Source organism: Grammomys surdaster, unplaced genomic scaffold (assembly GCF_004785775.1).
Source record: "Grammomys surdaster isolate TR1022 unplaced genomic scaffold, NIH_TR_1.0 125807, whole genome shotgun sequence".
In the NCBI taxonomy this organism is placed as follows: Eukaryota; Metazoa; Chordata; class Mammalia; order Rodentia; family Muridae; genus Grammomys; species Grammomys surdaster.
In genome coordinates, this window is record NW_021620638.1 from 272,822 (window position 1) to 294,425 (window position 21,604).

A 21,604-nucleotide genomic window follows, 5' to 3' on the forward strand; every position below is an offset into this window, starting at 1 on the left:
GAGTAGTGAAACAATATCCAAATATCGCAATAGTCAGGATACTTTTTGTGGCACTGGGGATTGAATCCATAGTCTTGTGTAGTTTAGGCAAATATTCTACCACTGAGCTACATCCCTAGTCCTAAATACTTTTTTTTAAGTCAAGGAGAAAACAAAACAAAACAAACAAACCCATCTATGTTCCACAACCTGAAACTGAGAGGGGTAGCTCCTGCCTGTAATCCTAGCCCCCAGGAAGTAGATGCAGGAGGGTTCGGGTTTCAAGGGCATCTTCAATTACATGCCATGTTGGCAGCCAGCACACAGTAAATAAGACCCTTTCCAAAAAATACAAACAAGAGACTGGAGAGAAGTCTCAATGGTTAAAAGCACTTGCTGTTCTTGCAGAGGATGTAGGTTTGATAACTTCAGTTCCAGAGGAGCTAACGTTCTCTTCTGAGCTCTGTGGGTACCAGACACACATGCGGTGCACATATGCATAAAGTAAAATAAACACAACTTGTTACAAAAGACAAACAAAAACAGGCTCTCAAAAATATATCCTGAAAAATGTTTCTGAGAGTACTTAAAATATTTGAAACAAAAGTCTGTGGGGAAGACTCCAATTGAGACTTTTTAGAATTGCTGGAGAGACCTCGGCACTTGAGTTCTTGCTGCTCTTACAGAGGACCTGAGTTCAATTCCTAGCACCCACTTTAAGAGGCACACAACTACCTGTACCTTCAGCTATCTACTCCAAGGAATCTACTACCCTCTTCTGGTCTTCATGGGTACCCAAATATACATGTACATTTACACACACACACACGCACATGCACGCACATGTACACTTTAAAAATCGTTCTTTTTAGAAATACAGTAACAAAACCCAGAGGAGACGGCTTGCAGAGGGCTAGGATTTGGTTTCCAGCACTCACAGGGCAGTTCACAGAAAACTTATAACTCTAGTTCCAGGGGATCTGATGCTTTTTTCTGGCCTCTACAGGCACCAGCACACATGTGGTGCAGAGATATACATGTAGGCAAATATTTATATGCATAAAACACTTTTAAATCTAGTAACTGAGTTAACTGGGCTGTAACATCTGTGACTCACAGCTTATGTAGCACCTCTATAGTCTGCACCAGTCCTGCAGGATGAACGTGGTAAAAACAAGAGTCTGGGCTCACTCGTGTTTCTTGGAGTCTCCCATCTGCCTTCTTTCCTCCAACTTTCAGAATTTTCTTGTTCTACATAAAACCTTTAGGGCATCTGGCTGTACCAGTGGCAGAAATAGAAATGTGTCTGTTCCATGTGGTGAGGAGCTGGCTGTCTGGGCACCATTTCTCCCGGGTAACACCTACAACACATCTGACTTCCCAGAGATTTGCTGAATGAGTGAATAGACAGTTTCCTCTGGCTGCTGAAGTGATATGACTTCAACAAAGTGGTCAGTAAGTCCATGACTGGATCAATAAAGCAGCAGGATAGTTATTAAATAATCATAGTTATTAGTAGACACAATATTTCAAAGATAGGGTAGAGGAAATAGCATTCCATAGATAAAATGGATATAAGTTTTCTTACCACTGCTAAACAGTGTAGATTTTTTTTTTCAAAGACAGGGTCTTGGTATAAATTTGGCTGTCAGTAGTTGCTTCCTTTGTAGCCTAGGCTACCCTTAAACTCACACAACTCTCCTGAATGTGAGATTATAGGTCTAAGCTACCACATAAAAGAGTTTTTATGTGAAAAAAAATGCAAACAGTATGTTTAAAGATCCACATGCTTTGTAGATGAGCCAATTACCATAATTGTGAGAAACTAGAAACTTAAAAAAGATTTATTTTACTTTTTCCATACAGAGTATGTATACACTACAAAGAAACACTAGGAGGCTAGCAGAGGGCATATGATCTCCCCAAAACAAAGTTACAAGCAGGCTGTTGTGAGCCTCCATGTGGGTGGGTGCCAGTTCTCTGCAAGAACAAGTGCTCTCAATCACAGAGAGTTAATCTATGGCAGGGTCTTCATTTGGATATAGAAAGTTTGATTCTGAGGAACTATGTGTGAACATTTCTTGTTCCATCGTCATCCTGAGGTAACAGCAATGACATGGAACCTGGGCTGCTAGAACCTATTACTTTCTATTCGTTAGTTAATAAAGCCTCAGAGACAGACTATCACCTCTCCTGTAAACGTCCTATCTCGGACAGTCTCACATAAGTGACACTGAAAAGAATGGTTGACATAAGTTGATGGCAGCAACAGTTTAAAGAGCACAGTGAGCAGGAGTGGATCTCGGCGCTAGCACCCACATAACGTCCATGCAAACAAGTACCATGAATTTAGTCATGGAAGTCAGTCCTATCACGTTGTCCTAACAATGAATGAACAAAGGTGCCAACGGAATAATCTGCTCACACAACTGTTCAGTAGATTCTTTGTCCCTTGTCTACCACCCAACGGTAGGTGAATCACATCACCTCTCCCAAATAAACCCAACTTTCCTTTTACCAAAGGAGGAAGCCAGACCTTTTTCTCAACAGTTCTAGCTAGAATCCTGAGACTTTAAACACCATCCTTCCCCTAGCAGCTTTTTTTTTCAGATACACAAACAAATCATAGTGTGTACAAAGAGTTCCTCTGCAATCAAAGGAAAGTGAAGGTTCCCAATGACGCTCTTACGAGGTAAGCTAGGGAGCCAATTAAATTATTCAGATAAAATGGAATGATGTGAAAGTTATATATAACATAGATCACTCACAAATATGTAGTTTGTACAACATATATATTAGATTATAATATATTAACATAGTATTAATATATTATAATTAGTATATTAATATAATAATAATATAGACATACAATTATACACACACACACACACACAAATATGTAAGGAGACCTTACCAATCATCCTGAGGAACGTTTGGAAGAGACACAAAAAACTAGTAAAACGGGTTTTTGGAGGGGTTGCAGTATAAAAACTTTCTAGTAAGGGTTAAAAGCTGGGAAGAGATTCAACTCCCAGAGTAAAGAGACACTTGTCACTCAGGAACCTGTGGCCTCCAGAGTTAACAGAGAATGATCTGACCTCTGAGACGTAAAACTGGAGCAAATGAAAATGTTCTTTTCAGTGATGGGAACAAATCAAAGATAAGCAGGCAGATACTCAACTTCTGCTTCCCACGACTAAGGGCCGTTTTATAGAACATATATTTTTATCTCCCTGTTCTGAGTTGGAGCCCATATTGACCAGGCTAGTCTTGCAATACTGTGTTCCAATGATCCTCATGCCTCAGCCTCCTGGGTGCTGGGATCACAATTGTGCACCACTGTGTCCCCTTTCCAGTGAGGAAAGAACTTTAAAAAGAACTTTAAAAAGTTCTTTAAAGAGAATAATACCATCTGTGGACATCTCTCCAAATATGACTTGTATTGAGAACTCACTGCTTTTTTTCATGATGGAAAGGCAGAGTCCAAATCACGGTTCTAGGCTAAAGGTTGATACTTAAATGAGATCTCACCTTTGAGGTACAATGTTTTCTGTAAATCATCACTGTCGAGAGTACCACTGGGGCTATTTATGGAACACTGCCCAAATCATACAAGATTTATTATGGATAGATGATACCATAATACTGAGGTGTTTGGACCTAGGTCTGGGCTTTCCCATTAAGATTAAAAGGAATTAAAAATGACTATAGAAAATTACTCAGGGTCCTGAATACTACTGTAATTCATGGTTTGTCCAATTGAAATAAGCATCGTGTGTAGGAACTTAAGAGTATATGCTCTGGAACACAGCTGCTTGTGTTCAAACATGAGCCTAGCGTGACCCTCCCGTGTACTGTGTGACTCTGAGTAGTAGAATTCAATCTCAGCCCATGTTTAACCTTACTTCTTTCCACTGCTTTAGAAATTCAGCTCTGCCAACGACTCCATGCACTTTGTTCACCTTAAAATGTCTTAATATGAATTAATTGTAAAAAAAAAAAAGAGGAATCAGAAAACTGGAGCAGTTACTTCTACTAGGTTGATGAATTCCTGCCTGCATTACTTACACCTGGGACCTACGTGCTCCTATCTGCTTCCTGCTGTGCATTTTAAAATCTGCATGAAGATACAAAGGGAATCAGGCACCATGGCTCATATCTGCAATCCTAGCACTTAAAGGCTGAGGGAGGAGGGCTGTCAAAAATCTGAGAACACCCTGGACTACATAACTAATAGGTTTCACCTCCGATGCAATATGCCAATTCAAGCAAAGCAAGAGTACAAAGGCAGGTTTATTAAGAGGCACCTCTCGGTCAAATTCACTGACCTCAAAGAAGATCAATGGAGCCACTCACCGCCTAAAGCAAGGGGGTTTTATAGGTCTTGGGCACCAGGTGATGATGTTAGCTAGGGGTGTGCTGGAAAATAGTTAAAAAAACAAACAAACAAACAAACAAACAAACAAACAACTGAGCTCCTGGGTGAGCACTCTTGGGTAGGTTGCTGTGGAGACATGACATAGTTGCCTGGAGTTTTCTCCTTGGGGGTGGGGTTGGGTGAGAAAGAGCAGATGGGGTTTATCAGCTTGTGCAGGGGTGACGGGGTTCCAACCAAACAATAGATACAAAAAGATGTCATGTCCTCCACTTGGCCCTGACTCTGGGTTGCCAATCTGGCTTTATCTAGACACATCCCATCGTGTTTTCTCTGTTCTCAACAAAGCTTCATCTCTTTTGATACATACATGAACATTCCTTGCCCCTCCTTTTGGGGTACAGTGTATTCTTAAGCACAAGAAGCCAGAACAAAGCTCCCACAGTTAAGTTACCAACTATATCTCTCCCTGTAACATATTCCATTGTTCTGGTCTTTGCTCAAGGTCTGTTTACACAAAATATTTAGGAGTTGAATAGTGTACAGAAACTGGAAGAACATTTGTGTAGTGACAGCATATGGCAAGCAAAGCAAGAAACGGTGAAGACTCGGGAGTGGAAAAGCAGTTCTAAGAGACACAGTCCAGCAAGCAAGACAGCTCTGGTTACTATGCTGTTAATTTTTCTTTCAGTAGCACATCTGTGAATTCTGAGTAGATGAGTACTGCCAGCATTAATCTGCTAGGAGGGTATTCTCATAAAGAGATTAGCAGGAGGAAGGCTGAGCTCAAGTAGAGAATAGGTTCCACATATACAGGTCTCTGGCTTCATCTGGGGCCCCGAGTGCTGGTTAAAAAGCAGATTTTGCTAAGCCTGGCTGCCTTACGAGTGCAGCCCTGGTGTTGGTGTTAGGGAAGGCCTGGAGTAGTAAACAGTTTTAGCTTTTAGTAACGGAGATTTAATGTGGAGCCTTATCCACACTTAGAAAGAACTCCAACACTGAGCTTTTTTCAACACTTTTCTTTCTTTTAAACTTTTCTTCACGAGACAAGTTTGAAGCCACCCAGGCCTTAAACTTTCTTTCTTTCTGAATCAGCCTCCCCAGTAGTTCCCTCCAGGTCCAGCTGAGTTATTTCTCAACAGCTCATCTGCTTTGAGATGCTTGAGAACAGAATGCTTTTCAAGTCATGAAAAGGCTGGTGAGATGTCTCAGCTGGTAAAGATCCTTGCTGCCAAGCCTGATAGCCTGAGCTTGACCCCAAGGTGGAAGTACAAACTCTCTCAAGTTGTCTTCCGATTCCCACACATAAGCCATAACATGCATCACACACAGACGCACACAGACACAGACACAACCACACACACACACGATAAATCTTTAAAAATGTCATGCTAGCTCCAATACCAAAAGCCATTGTGACACACAAGAAGCATACATCATAAAACTAAAACCATTATCGTTTCTATGGGAGAATGCATTCCATGAGCAGGAACTCAGTTCCCAACCTAGCAGTGCTATTCTGTGTAAGAGGCACTGGGGAGATGAGAGTATCATTTTGATCAGGGGGGGAGATAGAGTGAGGTGATTATTCTTTCTCCTTTCCCCTTTGCCCCTGTGCATGAACGGAAATCCACTGATGAGCTGGACAGAAGGTAAGAGCTGTGCTGAGATTAAAGTCTTAAACAGGAAGTTTGTGTGGCAAGGTAAGAAAGAGGAAAATAATGAGCTGTCTTAATAGTGATTAAAGATGATCCAGGAGCCACATATTTTATGTGGCCTGACTACTCACTAATAAAAGATCACCATAGGTTCTCAACCAAAGCAGTTGTTCTGACTCAACAAGGGTCGTGAGTGGCAGCCTCCTATTGGAGAGCAGCAACGTGTTGTAGGCACTCAGTAAAGTATGTGAACCAAAAGGCTACACCAATGCTCAAGAATATAGAACCCAGTATTAACAGAACTAGGACACCAAGGCTTAAATATGTGTGGGATTTTTTTGTTTGTTTTTATATTTTTATGTTCATTGATGTTCTACCTGCATATGTCTGTGTGAGGGTATCAGAAGCCCTGGAACTGGAATTATGGACGGGTCTGAACTGCCATGTGGTGCTGGGATATGAACTCATGTCCTCTGGAAGAGCAGCCAGTGTTTTTAACTACTACTGAGCCCTCTCTCCAGTCCTTTCCCCATCCATAATATACTTAAATTTGAAATAATGGAAAGGCCACACCAAATTCTAGTTTTAGGCCCTAATGGTGTTTACCTTGTGGAGCTGAGGACAAATGTTCTGGGAATCTGTAGTGGTTCCTGCTCATCAAGAGTCACAGTGACACCTAGACATACCGAGCATTTTGAGTGGGACAGGAACACTTATTTAGAGACAGGTTCTTACAGTGTTATCAAGTATCTGGTAAGACATCCTGTCTCAGCCTTCTGAGAGGCTGGGACTACAATAATTCCATGGCCAGATAAATGTTCAAAGATTTGAGACTGAACCTCATTCAGTGCACAGAGACATTTTAAATACATGACACCACAGGTGATGTTGATGTTTATCCATGTTGGGGTATCATTGGAGTGACAGACTGGATTAGAAGCCAGATACCAGAACATGGTTTCTGGTCTTCCTCCCTGTGGTATTACAGCTGTCATTTGCTCTTTTTATGTGCAGGAATGGTCTGCCTGCATGTATGTACGTGTACCACTTCTGTACCTCATGCCTACAGGTGAGAAGAAAGCATCAGATGCCCTGGAACCAGAGTTATAGATGGTTTTGAGCCATCAGGTGATAGGAACCAAATCCAGGTTTGTCTGCAAGAGCAACACGTACTCTTAACTGCTGAGTCATCTCTCCAGCCCCCAGCATCCTGCTTTCTTTTTTAGGTTTCATATAGTTCAGGCTGGCCTTGAACTCCTAAGCCTCCTGCTTCAGCGTCTTGAGATGTGCTTTGATAAACAGTATGTATGACCACATATTTCTTTCTTTCTTTCCTTCTTTCTTTCTTTCTTTCTTTCTTTCTTTCTTTCTTTCTTTCTTTCTCTTTTTTTTTTTTGGTGGTTTTTCTAGACAGGGTTTCTCTGTATAGCCCTGGCTGTCCTGGAACTCGCTCTGTAGATCAGGCTGGCCTCAAACTCAGAAATCCACCAGCCTCTTCCTCCCAAGTGCTAGGATTAAAGGCGTGCACCACCACTGCCCAGCATGACCACCTATTTCTACATCTGTACTTAGAGGTATTTTAGAGGCAATGAGAAGAGTGGTCTGTCAGTGCATTACAAGAATTGGCTAGCATTACTAGATCATCCTCCTACTCTGTCCGCAAGCTATTCCCATCTAATGACCATCAGCTAAGCACTTAAAACAACTCTCTAGCAGGCTGGCTTCCAAACTACCTGCACTCTTGCTTCTGCTCACCTGTTTCACCTAAATGTTTTCTTCCTTTTGTCTTTCAGATCTACTCACCAAACCCTTATTTTCAATAAAAATAATTTCAGAAATCTTTCCTGAGCAGCTATATAAGGAGTCTGTTCTTCAAAATTTATGACACTTATTTTCTACTACTTTAATTCTGAAACACACTGAGCGACGATTCCACTGCTCCTCTCTCTAACTATGGTAGACTGCCACATCACGGGCTAAGTTGTAAATGTTCTAAGAAATCTGGAGTTAGACTTCCTTCCTTCACAGCCCCACACAAAGGACAGTACACAGAGGGTGCTCATCAAATATTTATGGTCTCAGAGCAGCAAAGGCTGAAGTGTCACCACAAAGCATTACAAATACAGTATTTCTCACCAGCCTACACTGAGATGGCTTCCCTGTAGTCATCACACAGACTTTTTGCTCTTTTATGACTAGTCTGATGATAAGAGTTGAGTTCTGTGAGAATAATTCCCCCCACACATGACACTTTTAGGGACCACGTCTACTATAGATTTCTAGTGCTTACTAAGCTGACTCCCATCTGAAGGTCTTGGCACATTCATCACATTTGTGGGACCTTCCCACAGTGTGGGTTCCCTAATGTTCCATGAGTTCTGACATCTGAATAAAGGCCTTCCTGCCCTCAGCACACTTATCAGATCTCTCCAGAATGAATTTGCTCATGTTCTGCAAGACTTGTTTTTTGAACAAATGCTTTTCCACATACACTGCACTTGTAGGGCTTCTCCCTGGTGTGGTTCCCCTGTTGCTGAGTAGGACCACTTTGAGTGAAGGGCTTCTCCTTGTGATGGGTTTCCTGATGGGTAGCAAGAGATGAGTTATAAACAAAAGCTTTCCCACAATCACTGCATTCGTAGGGTTTTGCACCAGTGTGAACTCCTTGGTGCTGAGAAAGTGTAGAGCGGCGATTAAAGCTTTTATTACACTGAAGACACTGATAAGGTCTGGTTCTTCTGTGGCTCTTGAGATGGTGAAAGAGGCCTGCTTTCTGGCAAAAGGCTTTGCCACATTCATTACAGTGGTAGTGTTTTTCTCCTGAGTGAAGTCTCTGATGTTGGTTAAGAGCTGACCACTGGCCAAAAGCCCTGCCACATTCATTACATTTATACGGCTTCTCCCCAGTGTGTACCACCTTGTGTCGAATAAGAACAGTCCTCCATCGGAAAGTTTTCCCACATTCTTCACATTTGTAGGGCCTGTCTCCAGTATGGACTCTCTTATGCTCTATGAGGCGGGAGTGCTGAGTAAAAGTCTTTCCACACTCATCACACCCATGCACTTTTCGCCTTGGACAGATGTTCTGGTGTTCAGCATGGTCTGAGTTCTCAGCTAAATTTACCCCATTTTCATTATGCAGAGGCTGGCTGTCTTCCTGGGAAACACCAAAAGACTCTTCTCCAGGGTTACAAGTTTCTTCACACTCAAGTACATCCTTTGCTAACCTGCTAGAGGGATTCTGTTCTGCTTCCATTCCTTCCCAGAGGCCTTGCTTTAGAGTTACATTTCTGGACTCATTTCCAGTCTCAACACCTGAAACTACAAAAAACAGCCTGCATGTTACCTACTCCCCAGGTAGTAAATGGTAGCTTATGAAATTAGCAACATAAAAGTATTCAAATGAAAGTTACATAAGATCTTAGAGTTTCTACTACAAACTACAAAACTACATTAGTGAACAAGATATAATGCACTCTAAAAATGAATAAAGAGATAATAAAGCAACAGAAATCTGGGCAAAGGGAAACTATATGGTTTCCAAGAAAGGAGACACACAGTGCTTACTTATCACAGGAGAGATACTATTCCATTATCAGGCAAAAATGAGTTAAACATCACATATAATTTTTAAATTTTTTTATTATTTTCTGTATGAGTGTGCACATGCCATGGCACATGTTTGGAAATCAGAGGACAACTTTTGCAAGTTGGTTTTCTCCTATTGTGGATTCTGGGGATAAATTCAGGTTGTCAGCTTTGCACAGCACATACTTTAACCTGCTGAGCCATCTTGCCAGCATAAGGTATAATTTTTCACTCACTGGATTTACCTAATTAGTTTGGTATTATACTGTACCCACAAAATGGGTATCTCAAACTGCTGATATGAATTTATCCAAATTGTTAATGGAAAGCAATTTCACAATAACTACTAACATTATATAGTACATAACTTTTGGCACAACAGAAGTACAGACAAGAATCTATGCTGTTATTTATCACAACAATATTTGTTATAAGAAATGCCAAAAACAAATGTCATCAGTAGCAGCTGGCTAACCTGCTTTCTTTATACTTAAAAAAAAAAAAAAGATTTATTTATTTATGTATATGAGTACACTGCCGCTCTCTTCAGACACACCAGAAGAGGGCATCAGATCCCATTACAGAGGGTTGTGAGCCACCATGTGGTTGCTGGGAACTGAATTCAAGACCTCTGGAAGAGCAGTCAGTGCCCTTAACCGCTGAGCCATCTCTCCAGCCCCTTGTCTATATTTTTTAACGTTAAGCAACTGTTAAGAAATTGAAAGTGCAAAAAGTCTACCATTTTAATGTGAAGGAAAAGAAAATGTTTACTATAAAAAAAATCTCAGAAGGACACATAAAAAATTTTAAAAGTGACAATTTACTTCAGAATTGCGGGAAGACTAGATGAATTAAATGACACAGAAACTCTTCACTGGATAATTTTTATAAATCCTTTTATACCTTAAAACAGTTTACCTACTAAAAAATTAAAAACCAGAGTTAGCAGAAATGAGGAAGGCAGCGAGTCCCCATCTGTTCACCACCTTTACTATTACTGCCATGTTCATTTTACTGTCCTTCAGTAAAGGTGAATACTTCTCAGACTAACTACTAAGGAGTTGCAGATATCATGTAACAAAAACTTATTTACTACAAGAACTAAGGATATAGTCCACGTGGAAGACAGAAATGCTGCTTAATAGACTCAAGTGTACAATTAGCAGAGAGGTCAGAATGAGGGATTATAATTACTAGAAGAATGAAATTAAGTAAACCTAAACAAAATAAAGCCAGAATTTAGAAAACTATTAATTTTATAAGAAGAAAGGGGGGCTGTGGATGCACCTTAGAGAGATACAGTACTTGTCTGGCATGCATGAGGTTCTGGGTTTAAAAGAAGAAAGCGGGTGGGAGTAGGGGGAATGGATAACTAAAGGGTAACAAACCATGACACCTGGATGTTGACACATAAAAGTTGACACATGAATATCAGATTTCTGGATAGCCCTCCCGATTTTAATGAGAAACAATGGGAAGCCCCAATGAGCCCTGGGGTCCTGTTAGCCCTGCGGCCCTTCCTTTCCTTCCTCCTTTACCTTGCTCCTCCTGGGTTTCATGCTCTGCAAGTCCACACCCTGGCTTGGCTTTGACAAATTGAAGGGACACACTGGGTTTCGGCTCTGCTGCTAAAGGCTTCGTCTCCCGCAACATTTCCCGTTCTTCAATTTGGACTGAGGCCTGAGAGAAATGAGAGAAGCACTGTAATAACAGCAAACAAGAGTACAGTGTTCACAGAGTCACCCCTGCTCAAGCCTGAAAGACTTTTTCACAGCAATCAGCCTGTGTTGATCTCACTCATTTTTCAAGGTCATTTGAAAATGTCACCCTCTCCTTCTTTTCCCTCATACAGCTAAATTTTGTTGATTTTCTGTTATTTTTTCATATTTGCATAGTGCTCAAAGAATGGAGATGGGAAAAGGGTGAAAGGAGAGATGGAAAGAAAGCAGAGAGGAGGAAGAAGGAAGGGGCTGGAGAACGGCTCAGGAGTTAAAAACACTTGCTGCACTTCAGAGGACTAGGATGTAGGGTTCCCAGCATCCACACTGGGTGATTTCCAACTGTCTGTATCTCTAGTTTTTAAGTACAGCTTCCTAAAATGACTTCCATTACTTCTACTTTTGACCTACAGGCCTCCTCACCACCACGTAGAATTTACCCAATATAGCAACCAGAGTGATTATTTTAAAATGTACTTTATATTTCCCTTTTGCTCAAAGCTAGGCACTGACTTTCCAAAAATCTAAAATCTTTATAATGGTCTCTGAGTCCGTATATGATATACTTTCTTTAACTCTTTCATCTTCTCTACCAGTTCACCTCTCCCCTGGGCATACTGGCAGCACTTGAGGCCTGTGCAGCCGTTATCTCCTCTGCTGTGACCCTCATGTCCTTTACTACCCTTTCTCTACTGCTTTTGGCATGTTTATCAATATCTAACACCTTACACATTTGTGAAATCTCTTTTCTTCTATCTCTTCTCAGTAGATTAGTATCTACACAATAACTTGTAATGGTGTTCACTGGTGAATTGTAGCAGGATATTTTCTTGCTACATTGTAGTTGTAGTGGAGCTCTGTGATTGGGCAGAAGAGGAGGTGGAGCTGGGAGAAGGAAAGAGAAGGAGAATAAAGGAGGAGGAGAGGTTGCAACCATGGAGGAGGATGAATGGGTCAAAAGCAGTCCTGGGTAGCAATTCCTATCAAAAGGTTAGATATTGGGTAACAATTCTAATTGTGTGGGCATCTTGTTAATTGAGCATTTCTAAATATATAAATTCATTGGATAATCTTTAAGCATTAAGAGTCTCATTTCTACCAGGTACCGTGGGCATAGCAGGAATGGTCTGGGCTCAGCCAAGCATTGTGGGGGCAGCATGGTATTGGCAGAGCCATCCAATAAGCTGGAATCTCATCGGTGCCAAGGCTGGTACTTCTAACTAGCTGGAGCTGTTGTCAGAGCTGGAGCAGCAGGAACATGGTGGTTGCCTGCGAACAAGCCGGACTGAGTGCCGTTTTCTAAATATCTCCCGCTTCAGTGCATTCCAAGTGCCTCTGTTGGTATGTGGCACAAAACTGGTATTCCATAAAAACCTGCAGAATGGCCACCTACAGCCTTTAACTCTATCAGGAATGACACAGTTCTCTTACATATAACTATGAATTCATGACCCTGTTTCAAACTTTTTGGCTCCTTTTCTGTTTTGTCTTTTTGGCTCCCATCTATTTTATACCCTGATACCAGGTACACTTTTTTTATTTCACAGGCTCATTCTCTTCATCCTGAGACATCCTAAGCTTAGCTCTTCTGACATGCTTTTGGTAAATTCATTTACTGATGTCTGAGGCTTCCTTGTATGCTGTAAGATGTATAGAATCATCACTGCCTCCTCAGTTATAACAACCAAAATTTGTCTAAAAATCTGCCAAATGTCCTCTTCGGCTCAGAATTACTATTGGTTGAAAACCAGCCTTGTCAGTTAAGACAAAAATAAAAAAGGGTTATAAATGAGTCTTTCTTCTGCCTCTTTTATATAATTTTTAGAACTTATTTAGACTACAAAGAAAAGATTTAGAGCCTTTGTACTAGTAAAAAAAATTCAAATAGAGAGGTTTATGGTCAATGTCATAAACTCTGTATCTCAACCTTCTCAGACATCACTTTTCCAACACAAATGGCCTTTCTATCCCTCAGGCAAGTATTTCCCAGGCTAACCCTCCCATTGACTTTCCACTCTGCTCCCGTGTCGCATTCATTCAGGATAGTGACCTCCGCCTCCATCTTTTAACTGTTTAATACTCTGATCAGGGCAGTCGATATATATTGTATAACTTTTCCTGGGGAGATGTGAGCAAGCTTCTTTTTACTCCAGATAGGGCACTGACAAGCCAAATAAAGATCCCAGCTAAGTCTAGCTTGGCCAACCAAGAGTCCCTTGAGCTTGCTTATAGCACAGGTGAGAGGTTTCTTAAGATGCCAAGGTGACAAGTCCTACCCTAGCACTGGTGAAGAATTCATCAAAGTCACACCACTCAAGTCTTGCTGTCCACCAACAGATCTGAAGAAGGATTAAGAGCTGGTATCATCCAATGTTTCTACCTGGGAAAATTAACAGGCCCATAACCATGTGCATAGCTATCACATACTGTGGACTAAGCACAGGACCTTGCAGATACTAAGCAAGTCCTCTAGCACTGAGCCACATCCCCTGCTTTTGTTATTTTTGAGACAAGGTCTTACAATATAGCCCAGATTGTTCTCGAACTCTCAATCTATCTGTTTCCATCACCTGAGTGCTACATGACAGGCATGGACTCCTGTTCAGCTCAAAACCTATTTCTTTTTTTTTCTTTTTTTTTTTTTTTCAAGACAGGGTTTCTCTGTGTAGCCCTGGCTGTCCTGGAACTCACTCTGTAGACCAGGCTGGCCTCAAGCTCAGAAATCTGCCTGCCTCTGCCTCCCAAGTGCTGGATTAAAGGCGTGCACCACCACAGCCTGGCTTCAAAACCTATTTCTTAATTGCTTGTTTTATACTACATAATATCCTTTACAAGAGGCTGTTTCCCACCTGATTACTACCATCTCTCTAATACCTTCTTCTAGTATCTTCTCTCTGTAGTATAAGCCTTGTGTTTCTGAACTAAGCAGTACATTCATCAGCAACTTTGTAGCTTAGCACAGAAATCTACAATCCCTATGATGAAAAGGTATAAATAAGCTAAGACCAGACAGGAGTGGAGGTGCATACCTGCAATCTCAGCATTAAGGATGAGAGGCAGGAAGACTACAATTTCAAGGCTAGGATGTGTAACATACAAGTTCAACCCCAAATTCCCATGAAACTACAGTCCCCTTTGGATCTACCTAAATGTCAGTATGCTTTGTAAAATAGTGGCATACTTCACTTTGGCCTACAAATTCACGATTGAGTCTAGGAAACAGAACCCACTGTTTTGTTTTCTTACCCGGTATCCTAGTTCATCAAGCTCTCTCTCTAAATCCTCCAGCACAGTCACCACCTCCTCCACACTCTCGGGATTCTGCTCCTGCACCCAGGCCTGCAGCTCCCCTGGCAGGATGGTCAGGAACTGCTCCAGCACCAGCAGCTCCAGGATCTGCTCTTTGCTGTTCAAGTCTGGTCGCAGCCACTGACGGCAAAGTTCCCTGAGTCGGCTCAAAGCCTCCCGGGGTCCAGATGTTTCCTGGTAGCAAAACTGTCTGAAGTATTTTCGGAAGACGTCTCTGTTATAAGTGTTCTTTTGTAAGTTCCTATCTTGTCTGGTGGTATACTTACACTCTTCTTCCATTTTTATTTCCAAAAGTCCATCCTGGTTCTTACAGATCTTGGTATCACTGGTAGATGCCATCATAGCTATATAAAAGATGTATCCGTGTTTCAAGTAATAACTCCTTGGTAAATTTTCTTACCGAGTGGACCTAAGGGATAAGTCATCATTACAAACGCAAACTACAATAAGAAGATACCGCATATTTGAAAGACTGCCCTCAGGTTAATGCTCTGTATTGACAGGAAGTACATGGACTTTCACAAAAATAGAGAAGAGTGAAAAAGATGTCAAATTGTTTCAGGACTTCAAGGAGTAAAGTTTGGTAAGAAACTTACCTCCACTTACTCCTAAAGTAAACCACAACTAACTGAAATAAAACAAAAAATTTTAGAATGAGCAGATGGTGTTGGGGAAGGGCAAGCGCTGCCTACCGTGTGAGACGTTCAATAACAGTACCACAAAAAATAACGGAAAGAGTACAAGAATAGGGGGGACTCCTGCCTTGCTGCTTTTGAAATTTTTCTGCATACCCGATACAAACCATATATACATAGTACAATCTCACAAACTGGCTTTAGCCGGGACGTAATCATTCATAAAGGTTAAAAGTTGGAGAGATTACTCTGCTTTTCTCCTGCCCTTCGAGTTCTGTGATTCTAAACATAACAAGTTCTGCAGCGTGCCTAGGTCCCGGCAGGCTCTGAGCCCCAGGCGTACCCACAGGCGCCTGGCTGTTCCCCTGGTTCCAACCATCTTTTCTAATACCAGGAGTCTAGGTAGCAGGGAGTACCCTCCCCCAGCCTGGAGCTCGAGCTCGCTCACCGCGTCGCTCCTGCGCAGAGAAGGGAATCCAGCCGGCCCAGGAACCGGAAGCCAGGAAGGCGGACTGCCACAAAGGCCGGAAGCGGTGGAGCCCGGTTGCTCCCAGAGCCACTCTAGGGAGCCAGGGAGTTCTACTCAGTGGTTTGTCCTTAAGCCTGAGAAAGAAGTTAGCGGACTGAGCCAAATGGGAGGTAGAGCATTCCCGTCCTTGTCCGGTTTCGCGTTTGTGTTTCAGTATCTCTAAGATTAGTGATGCCTCAAAGAGACATTCTTCCGGATCCTTTCAAACTCAGCTATGCTGCCCCATTGTGGATAGTCTCCTCAAACCCAGCCTGTGGAGTTTTGACGATCTTGCCAATAATTCTCAAGTGTCCTTATTTTATGCTGATAATGTGATCATAAATTTGGAAAGCCAGAACGGTCAATGAGAAAAATATATTACAAGGATAATTTAGTAAGTTAATAGGATATTATGGACACTAAAATCAGCCTTCATAAGTACAAGTGTGAATGAAAAGGCCACATACAAAAGCAACAGCAAAACCACACACACTCAAGAAATGTGCCAGATTTACTTGGAGCCAACTTTAAAACACTCTTTAAAAGCCAAATATGAACTTAAATAGAAAGCAATGCGCTTTCTTGGGTAGAAAAACTCAACAAAGTAGTCAGTACTTCTTAAATGTTTCCAACTATGGTATCCCAATAAACACAACTCTTTTTCTAGAATTAAAATTCATATATATATATGTATATATATATATATATATATATATATATTAAACGCCCTGAAAAATAATAGTGATTGACAGTCTTACCATATACCAGAACATTCTGTGTTCTGGAAGTGAAAAAAGAAGTCTCACCCTGTTCTTAGGGAGCTAATGTACATGGAGAGGATCACCAAAACAAACTCCCAAACACAGTAATAATCTGTCAAGCAAAGTATACGTGGACAGTGCTTAGGAACATTGACTTAGTTAACCAGAACAAAAGAAAGTAGTAAATCAAGACAACTTTAAAAAAACAATTGGTGAAAATATAAGTTAGGTGGGTTACAGCTATCTGAAAAACTCTTAGCCTTTTTATTGGTGAAACCAAGTGATCTGTTAGTATATTTCAAAGGGATTTGCCTAATAAGCAGAAGGACATTAAGGCATACACATGGGTGGGCAATGAATGGTTATAAAGAGAACTAAATGTAGCAAAAGACTATTTATCTCTGGACCTGCAACTTTAAAACTCTCCACAACTGCCTAAGTTCTAATCATTCAATCAGTCTTGTAGATCTAACACAAATGTGGTTTTTTTTTTCCCCTTAAGAACATCGATTCACACCAGGTAGATATTAGCAGGTCTAGATGGTATTAGGAATGGATCCCCCTCCCCCTCATAATCAAGAACTGAAACAGTAAGACTCTGGTTACTGGTCAAAAGAATAATATCTAAGTCACATTTCTGAGGCTATAAATATAACATTGTTAATAAATGACCATGTAAGCTTTATCAGATAACTAGCCAGAGGCTTTCTGGTAACGAAGAAAGAAAGAAACATTGTCCCTTCATAAGACTGGATCCAAATGGGTCTGTTATTTACCTGAATGGGAAAACACCCCTCTGGGAAAGGGATGTCAGATTCTACTACACTCTGTGCATTGGTAGTGTTTCTCCAGTCTCTGGCACTGAAACAGGCCTGACCACTGGGTGAAGATCCTTCCACACGCTAACTGCCTGTGTGTGTTCTCTGGTGCTCAACGAGAATGCAGTTCTAAGTGAAGCCGTTTCCACATTCCACACAGATTTAGGACCTTTATGTAGCACCGTGAAAGGCAGCTTGGTTCCTGGTTTAGCTAAAGCTAAAAACCCCAGTGACCCTACAGAGACGACAAGTGTTTCACCTGGTTCCCGGACACCAAGCTCCTGGCACCAGGCTGCAGCCCTCCATAGATTTGTGGCCATCAGTCATGTAAGGGCAATACCCTATGCTCACAGGTAGATGTGGCCTGTGGTCACATAGACTCAAGACAGATCTCCATTTTAATGAGGTACCTAAAGACCTGGAGGACTTAGCCAATAAACTCTCCTTCCTGGACACTCCTCCCTGCAAAAGGCATTTAACTTCAGGCCTGCCCTGAGAAGTGGGGTACAGTTTTACTCATCCACTTTCCGCCACGACAATAAATGCCTTAAAACCATGGACTGTCTCTTTTCATCGGGATCCACCATGGGTGGGCAATGGAGAAGGCTTTCGCCTAAAGAGCTGCCGTCTAATCTCCTGTAGAAAGCCTGTCTGCGCTCCCAGTTGACCAAGCCAAGTCCAAGCCCAAGTCAGCAACCAGCCAGCAAGCCAAGGACTCTCCTCTACAGGACCAGCCGGAGCTCCCCTCTTTTCCCCCTCAGCCCCAGGCTAGATCCATCCCTTGGACCCCTACTCGGTTCTCAGCTCTTCTGCAGCATCCAGCAGTGCCTGCGTGCCTGACAGCCTGAGAACCAGATGGTCCCTGCCTCATTGCAGGCCCTGGGATTCCCCCCCCCCTTACCAGCTCCAGTTGTCCTGCGCCTCAGACTGCACTCCCCACCCCCACCGCCACCCCGACCCCAGCCATGTCCCTTCCCTACAGCCCAACACTGGCAACAGCGTCTCCCCGAGAGGCAGAGCCATGAGGCAGAGCAGATGCGGGACACCGCTAACCCTACATCTTTCCACTGATGAACTCAACTACTGCTTTTCCAATCTGCCCTCATGGTCACAGCTGTCTCCACATCCAGGGGCCTGAGTGGCATCACCATTCTGAATTCCAGATACTTCTACAAGAGATTTCATTTCTTTAGAAATCTCCTTCTCTGAGGCTAAGTCTTTACTCCAAGTCCCCATTCTCAACACTTAAATAACAAGTGAGGAAAACTAGCCTTATTTTTCTAAAAGTGAGGGGACCATGTTTCTGGGAGAAGAGTACAGCTACTGGTTTAATTACCTGCCACTCCCTGAAATCTTCCCGAGTGCAAGTATTGTTCGTTGTTGCCTCCTCAGTACTGAATGTTATTCCTGTTATCTATCAGGCACTAAGTGAATGTGTAAATTAACTTTCAGGGAATAAGACAAGCTCACTGGCGAAATGCTAGTACCTACCAGGCTCCTGAACGTGTCATTCTTCTTTCAAGTTACCCAGCTGCTGGTTTTTCATGGTTTGGAACTGGCCGCAGGAAGACTTACAGGGCGTTCTTGGAGTTGGTGTCTTTGTAGTCTCTTCCTGTTCCCGACTGCACTTGAGACCTGATAGAAAAGATAATTAGAAAACCAATACCAGAGAGAAGATTGCAAGGAGGCCTTCTCGTGGCCACGATGAAGAAAAGGGAACACAAACTTGGTGAAGAAAAGCCAAAGGCAAGCCTGGAGAGAGCACTTTAGTTTAGAGCACTTGTTGCTCTTGTAGAGGACCTGGGTTTTATTTCCAGCATCTGCATGACGACTTGCAACAATTTAACTCCAGTTCCAGGGGACTCAGAGCCCTCTCCTGACCTCCCCAGGCACCAGGCCCACGTGTGGTGCACACACATACATGCAGTGAAAACATTCATGTACATAAAACTAAATACATTTAAAAACAAAACAAAGGCAGATAGAGTATATAACAGATCCAGAGATCCAGGCAGGCAGAGACGCCCTCCTTCTCTTATACTGTCAGTTGTGACAATATTCCTAGCATAAAATAACTTAAAGGAATACTTGCTTAGCTCAGTTTCAGAGGATTCTGTCCATGGCTACAGGCTTCAAGTGCTTATGTCAAGCACACGAATACTATGAGTACATGGGTGAAAAGTTTCCTCATAGTTGAAATGAAGCAGAGAGCTTGACAGCCTGGGTCACGATGAACCAAATAATAGCCAGCCTCTACTGTTGTAGTACTTCTGAGGTCCCCACCACCTGTAGTTTCCAGAACCTCTTCAAATAGCCACCAGCTTGGGATTAAATGCCCATCTATGAGCCCTTGGGAGGGAGTACTGCATACCTAAACCATGACAGAAGCAAACTCCTTCTTCCATTTCCCTCTTGCTGTCCTCTTTCAACCATTTCTTCTTTCCAAATCCTCCAGAACATGCATTGCCTTGTCACCACTCACAGGTGGTGCTCTCTCAACAAGGCTGTAGCTCCTTAGCCCAGGATGCTCAGGAACTGCTCCAGCATCAGCAGCTCCAGGATTTGCTCCTTGTTCTGGGCCTCAGGCTGCAGCCATTAGTAGCAAAGCTCCTGGAGTCTTCCTAGAGCCTCCCTCTGCCCATAGGTTCCCTGATAGCAGAACTATCTGAAGCATCTGGAAAAATATCTCTGTGATCTGAAGGCTATTTCTCTACCTGCTAGAATCTGGCCCATGGACATGCTCCTTCTTCTCCTTTACTTTCGCTTTCAGAAGATCTTGTATCTCCATAATCTCAAGATGGTGGCCAATTTAGACATTATTATTGACCTAGTTTGATTATTTTTTCCTTAATTATTCTAAAAATCCTGATATCTTAAAAAAGCCCAGAAAACAATTTACATAGAGAAAAATATGTAAAATCTGTAATATTACTACCTCCATATTACAGATGAGATCATTGAGATACAGAGTTTTAAGTCACAGGTAGTGAGTAGCAATTCAAATTCAACTAATCTGCGTACAGAACACATAGTTTCTTGTCCAGTATGGTGGAATACAGATGTAATCACACAGTGGGGAAGCAGGGCTCTCGGGCTTGCAAGTGGGAGGCCACCATGCAGTACAGCATAAGAATAAGCAGAATCTCAATTTCAGTGTTTATGTATGAGTGACAAGAGAAAAATACATGTGGTGTCAATAAGTGCATTAAAGAGAATAAGTGTAAAGGACATAGAGAATATACTTAAATGACAAAGAGGAGCAAGACTTTCAGTTCTAAGTGACGTAGTCAGGGATGGCTTCATTTAACAGCTGAGGAGAAGTGAGGCGCAAGTCACGTGACTACTTGAAGAACAGTCCATGCAAAACAACTGAGTACAAAGACTGTCAGGCAGAAGTGCCCTTGTGTTCTTAAAGGAAGAGAGCTAGTTAGAAAAGGTGGCTGGAACAGAGTAAACAAAAGAGGAGTAATAGGAGAGAGTACAACATGGTTGACAGCATCCTCCCTTAAGTCTTCTCCACCATTTCAGTCCATCCAGCTTTTATAGAATGTACTGGATGAGGCCTATCACTTCACTCTCAGCCACAGCTACCTTATAGTGTGACTTCTCCTCGTCATTATTTTTAAATTTGAAGAGTACAGAGGAGTATAATATTTTTTTTCACCAAACCCTTCTTTCTGTAAGTACCGTGTTAAAGATCAGAATGTCTTTCAGGCATTGGCTATACGTGGAGAGCTCTTGGTGCCGCCTTCTAGGAATTTAGCAGGAATTTGGCGTTGGGCTAGGACAAGGAAGTAGGCTCAAGAGGAATACAGCTGAGGAATGTGTTCTTTGTATCTTGATGAGTCTTGTTAAGACTCTGAATACAGTAATCATGGGACCTTTCTTTATGTCTCCTTTGTTCCTTGACTACTTTGTTTATGCCTTAGGGACTGACCATATTCTTTGTTATATACCTAGAATGATATAAAAGCAGACTGGAAAAGAATAAACCCTCTTCAGCTTCAGCACTGGCTGGAGTCATGTTATAATGTTGTCTAATTGTCTTTTTCTTTTCAATCCTCACGTCCTCTCTTGAGACCCTGTTGACTGACTCAGCTGGCTTGGTCACCTATACAGTCTCTACAATGTTAAAAGTCCAAAGTTCAAAGTCTCTTTTGAGGTTCATGCAACCTCTAAACTGTAATCTCGTAAGAAATACAAAATAAACAAAGGAGATCACATACCTCCAACATCGTGCAGGATATACAGTACT

The 21,604-nt window shown here is 42.1% G+C and overlaps 1 protein-coding gene across 3 annotated transcripts; it reads right to left on the reverse strand.

Annotated features, from left to right (window-relative positions):
• Positions 1-8,068: 8,068 nt before the first annotated feature.
• Zscan12 (zinc finger and SCAN domain containing 12) lies at positions 8,069-15,786 on the reverse strand. 3 transcript variants are annotated; one of them, XM_028789260.1, is made up of 5 exons: positions 15,711-15,786; positions 14,565-15,036; positions 13,595-13,657; positions 11,139-11,280; positions 8,069-9,333 (listed from the first exon to the last, which is right to left on the reverse strand). In XM_028789260.1, the coding sequence occupies exons 2-5, from the start codon at positions 14,967-14,969 to the stop codon at positions 8,432-8,434; spliced, it is 1,512 nt and encodes a 503-aa protein (XP_028645093.1). In that variant the 5' UTR covers positions 14,970-15,036; positions 15,711-15,786; the 3' UTR covers positions 8,069-8,431. The 3 variants fall into 3 exon arrangements, with proteins under 3 accessions (XP_028645093.1, XP_028645092.1, XP_028645094.1); XM_028789259.1 differs by lacking the exon at positions 15,711-15,786 and having other exon boundaries at positions 14,565-15,175; XM_028789261.1 differs by lacking the exons at positions 13,595-13,657; positions 15,711-15,786 and having other exon boundaries at positions 14,565-15,171.
• Positions 15,787-21,604: the final 5,818 nt, after the last annotated feature.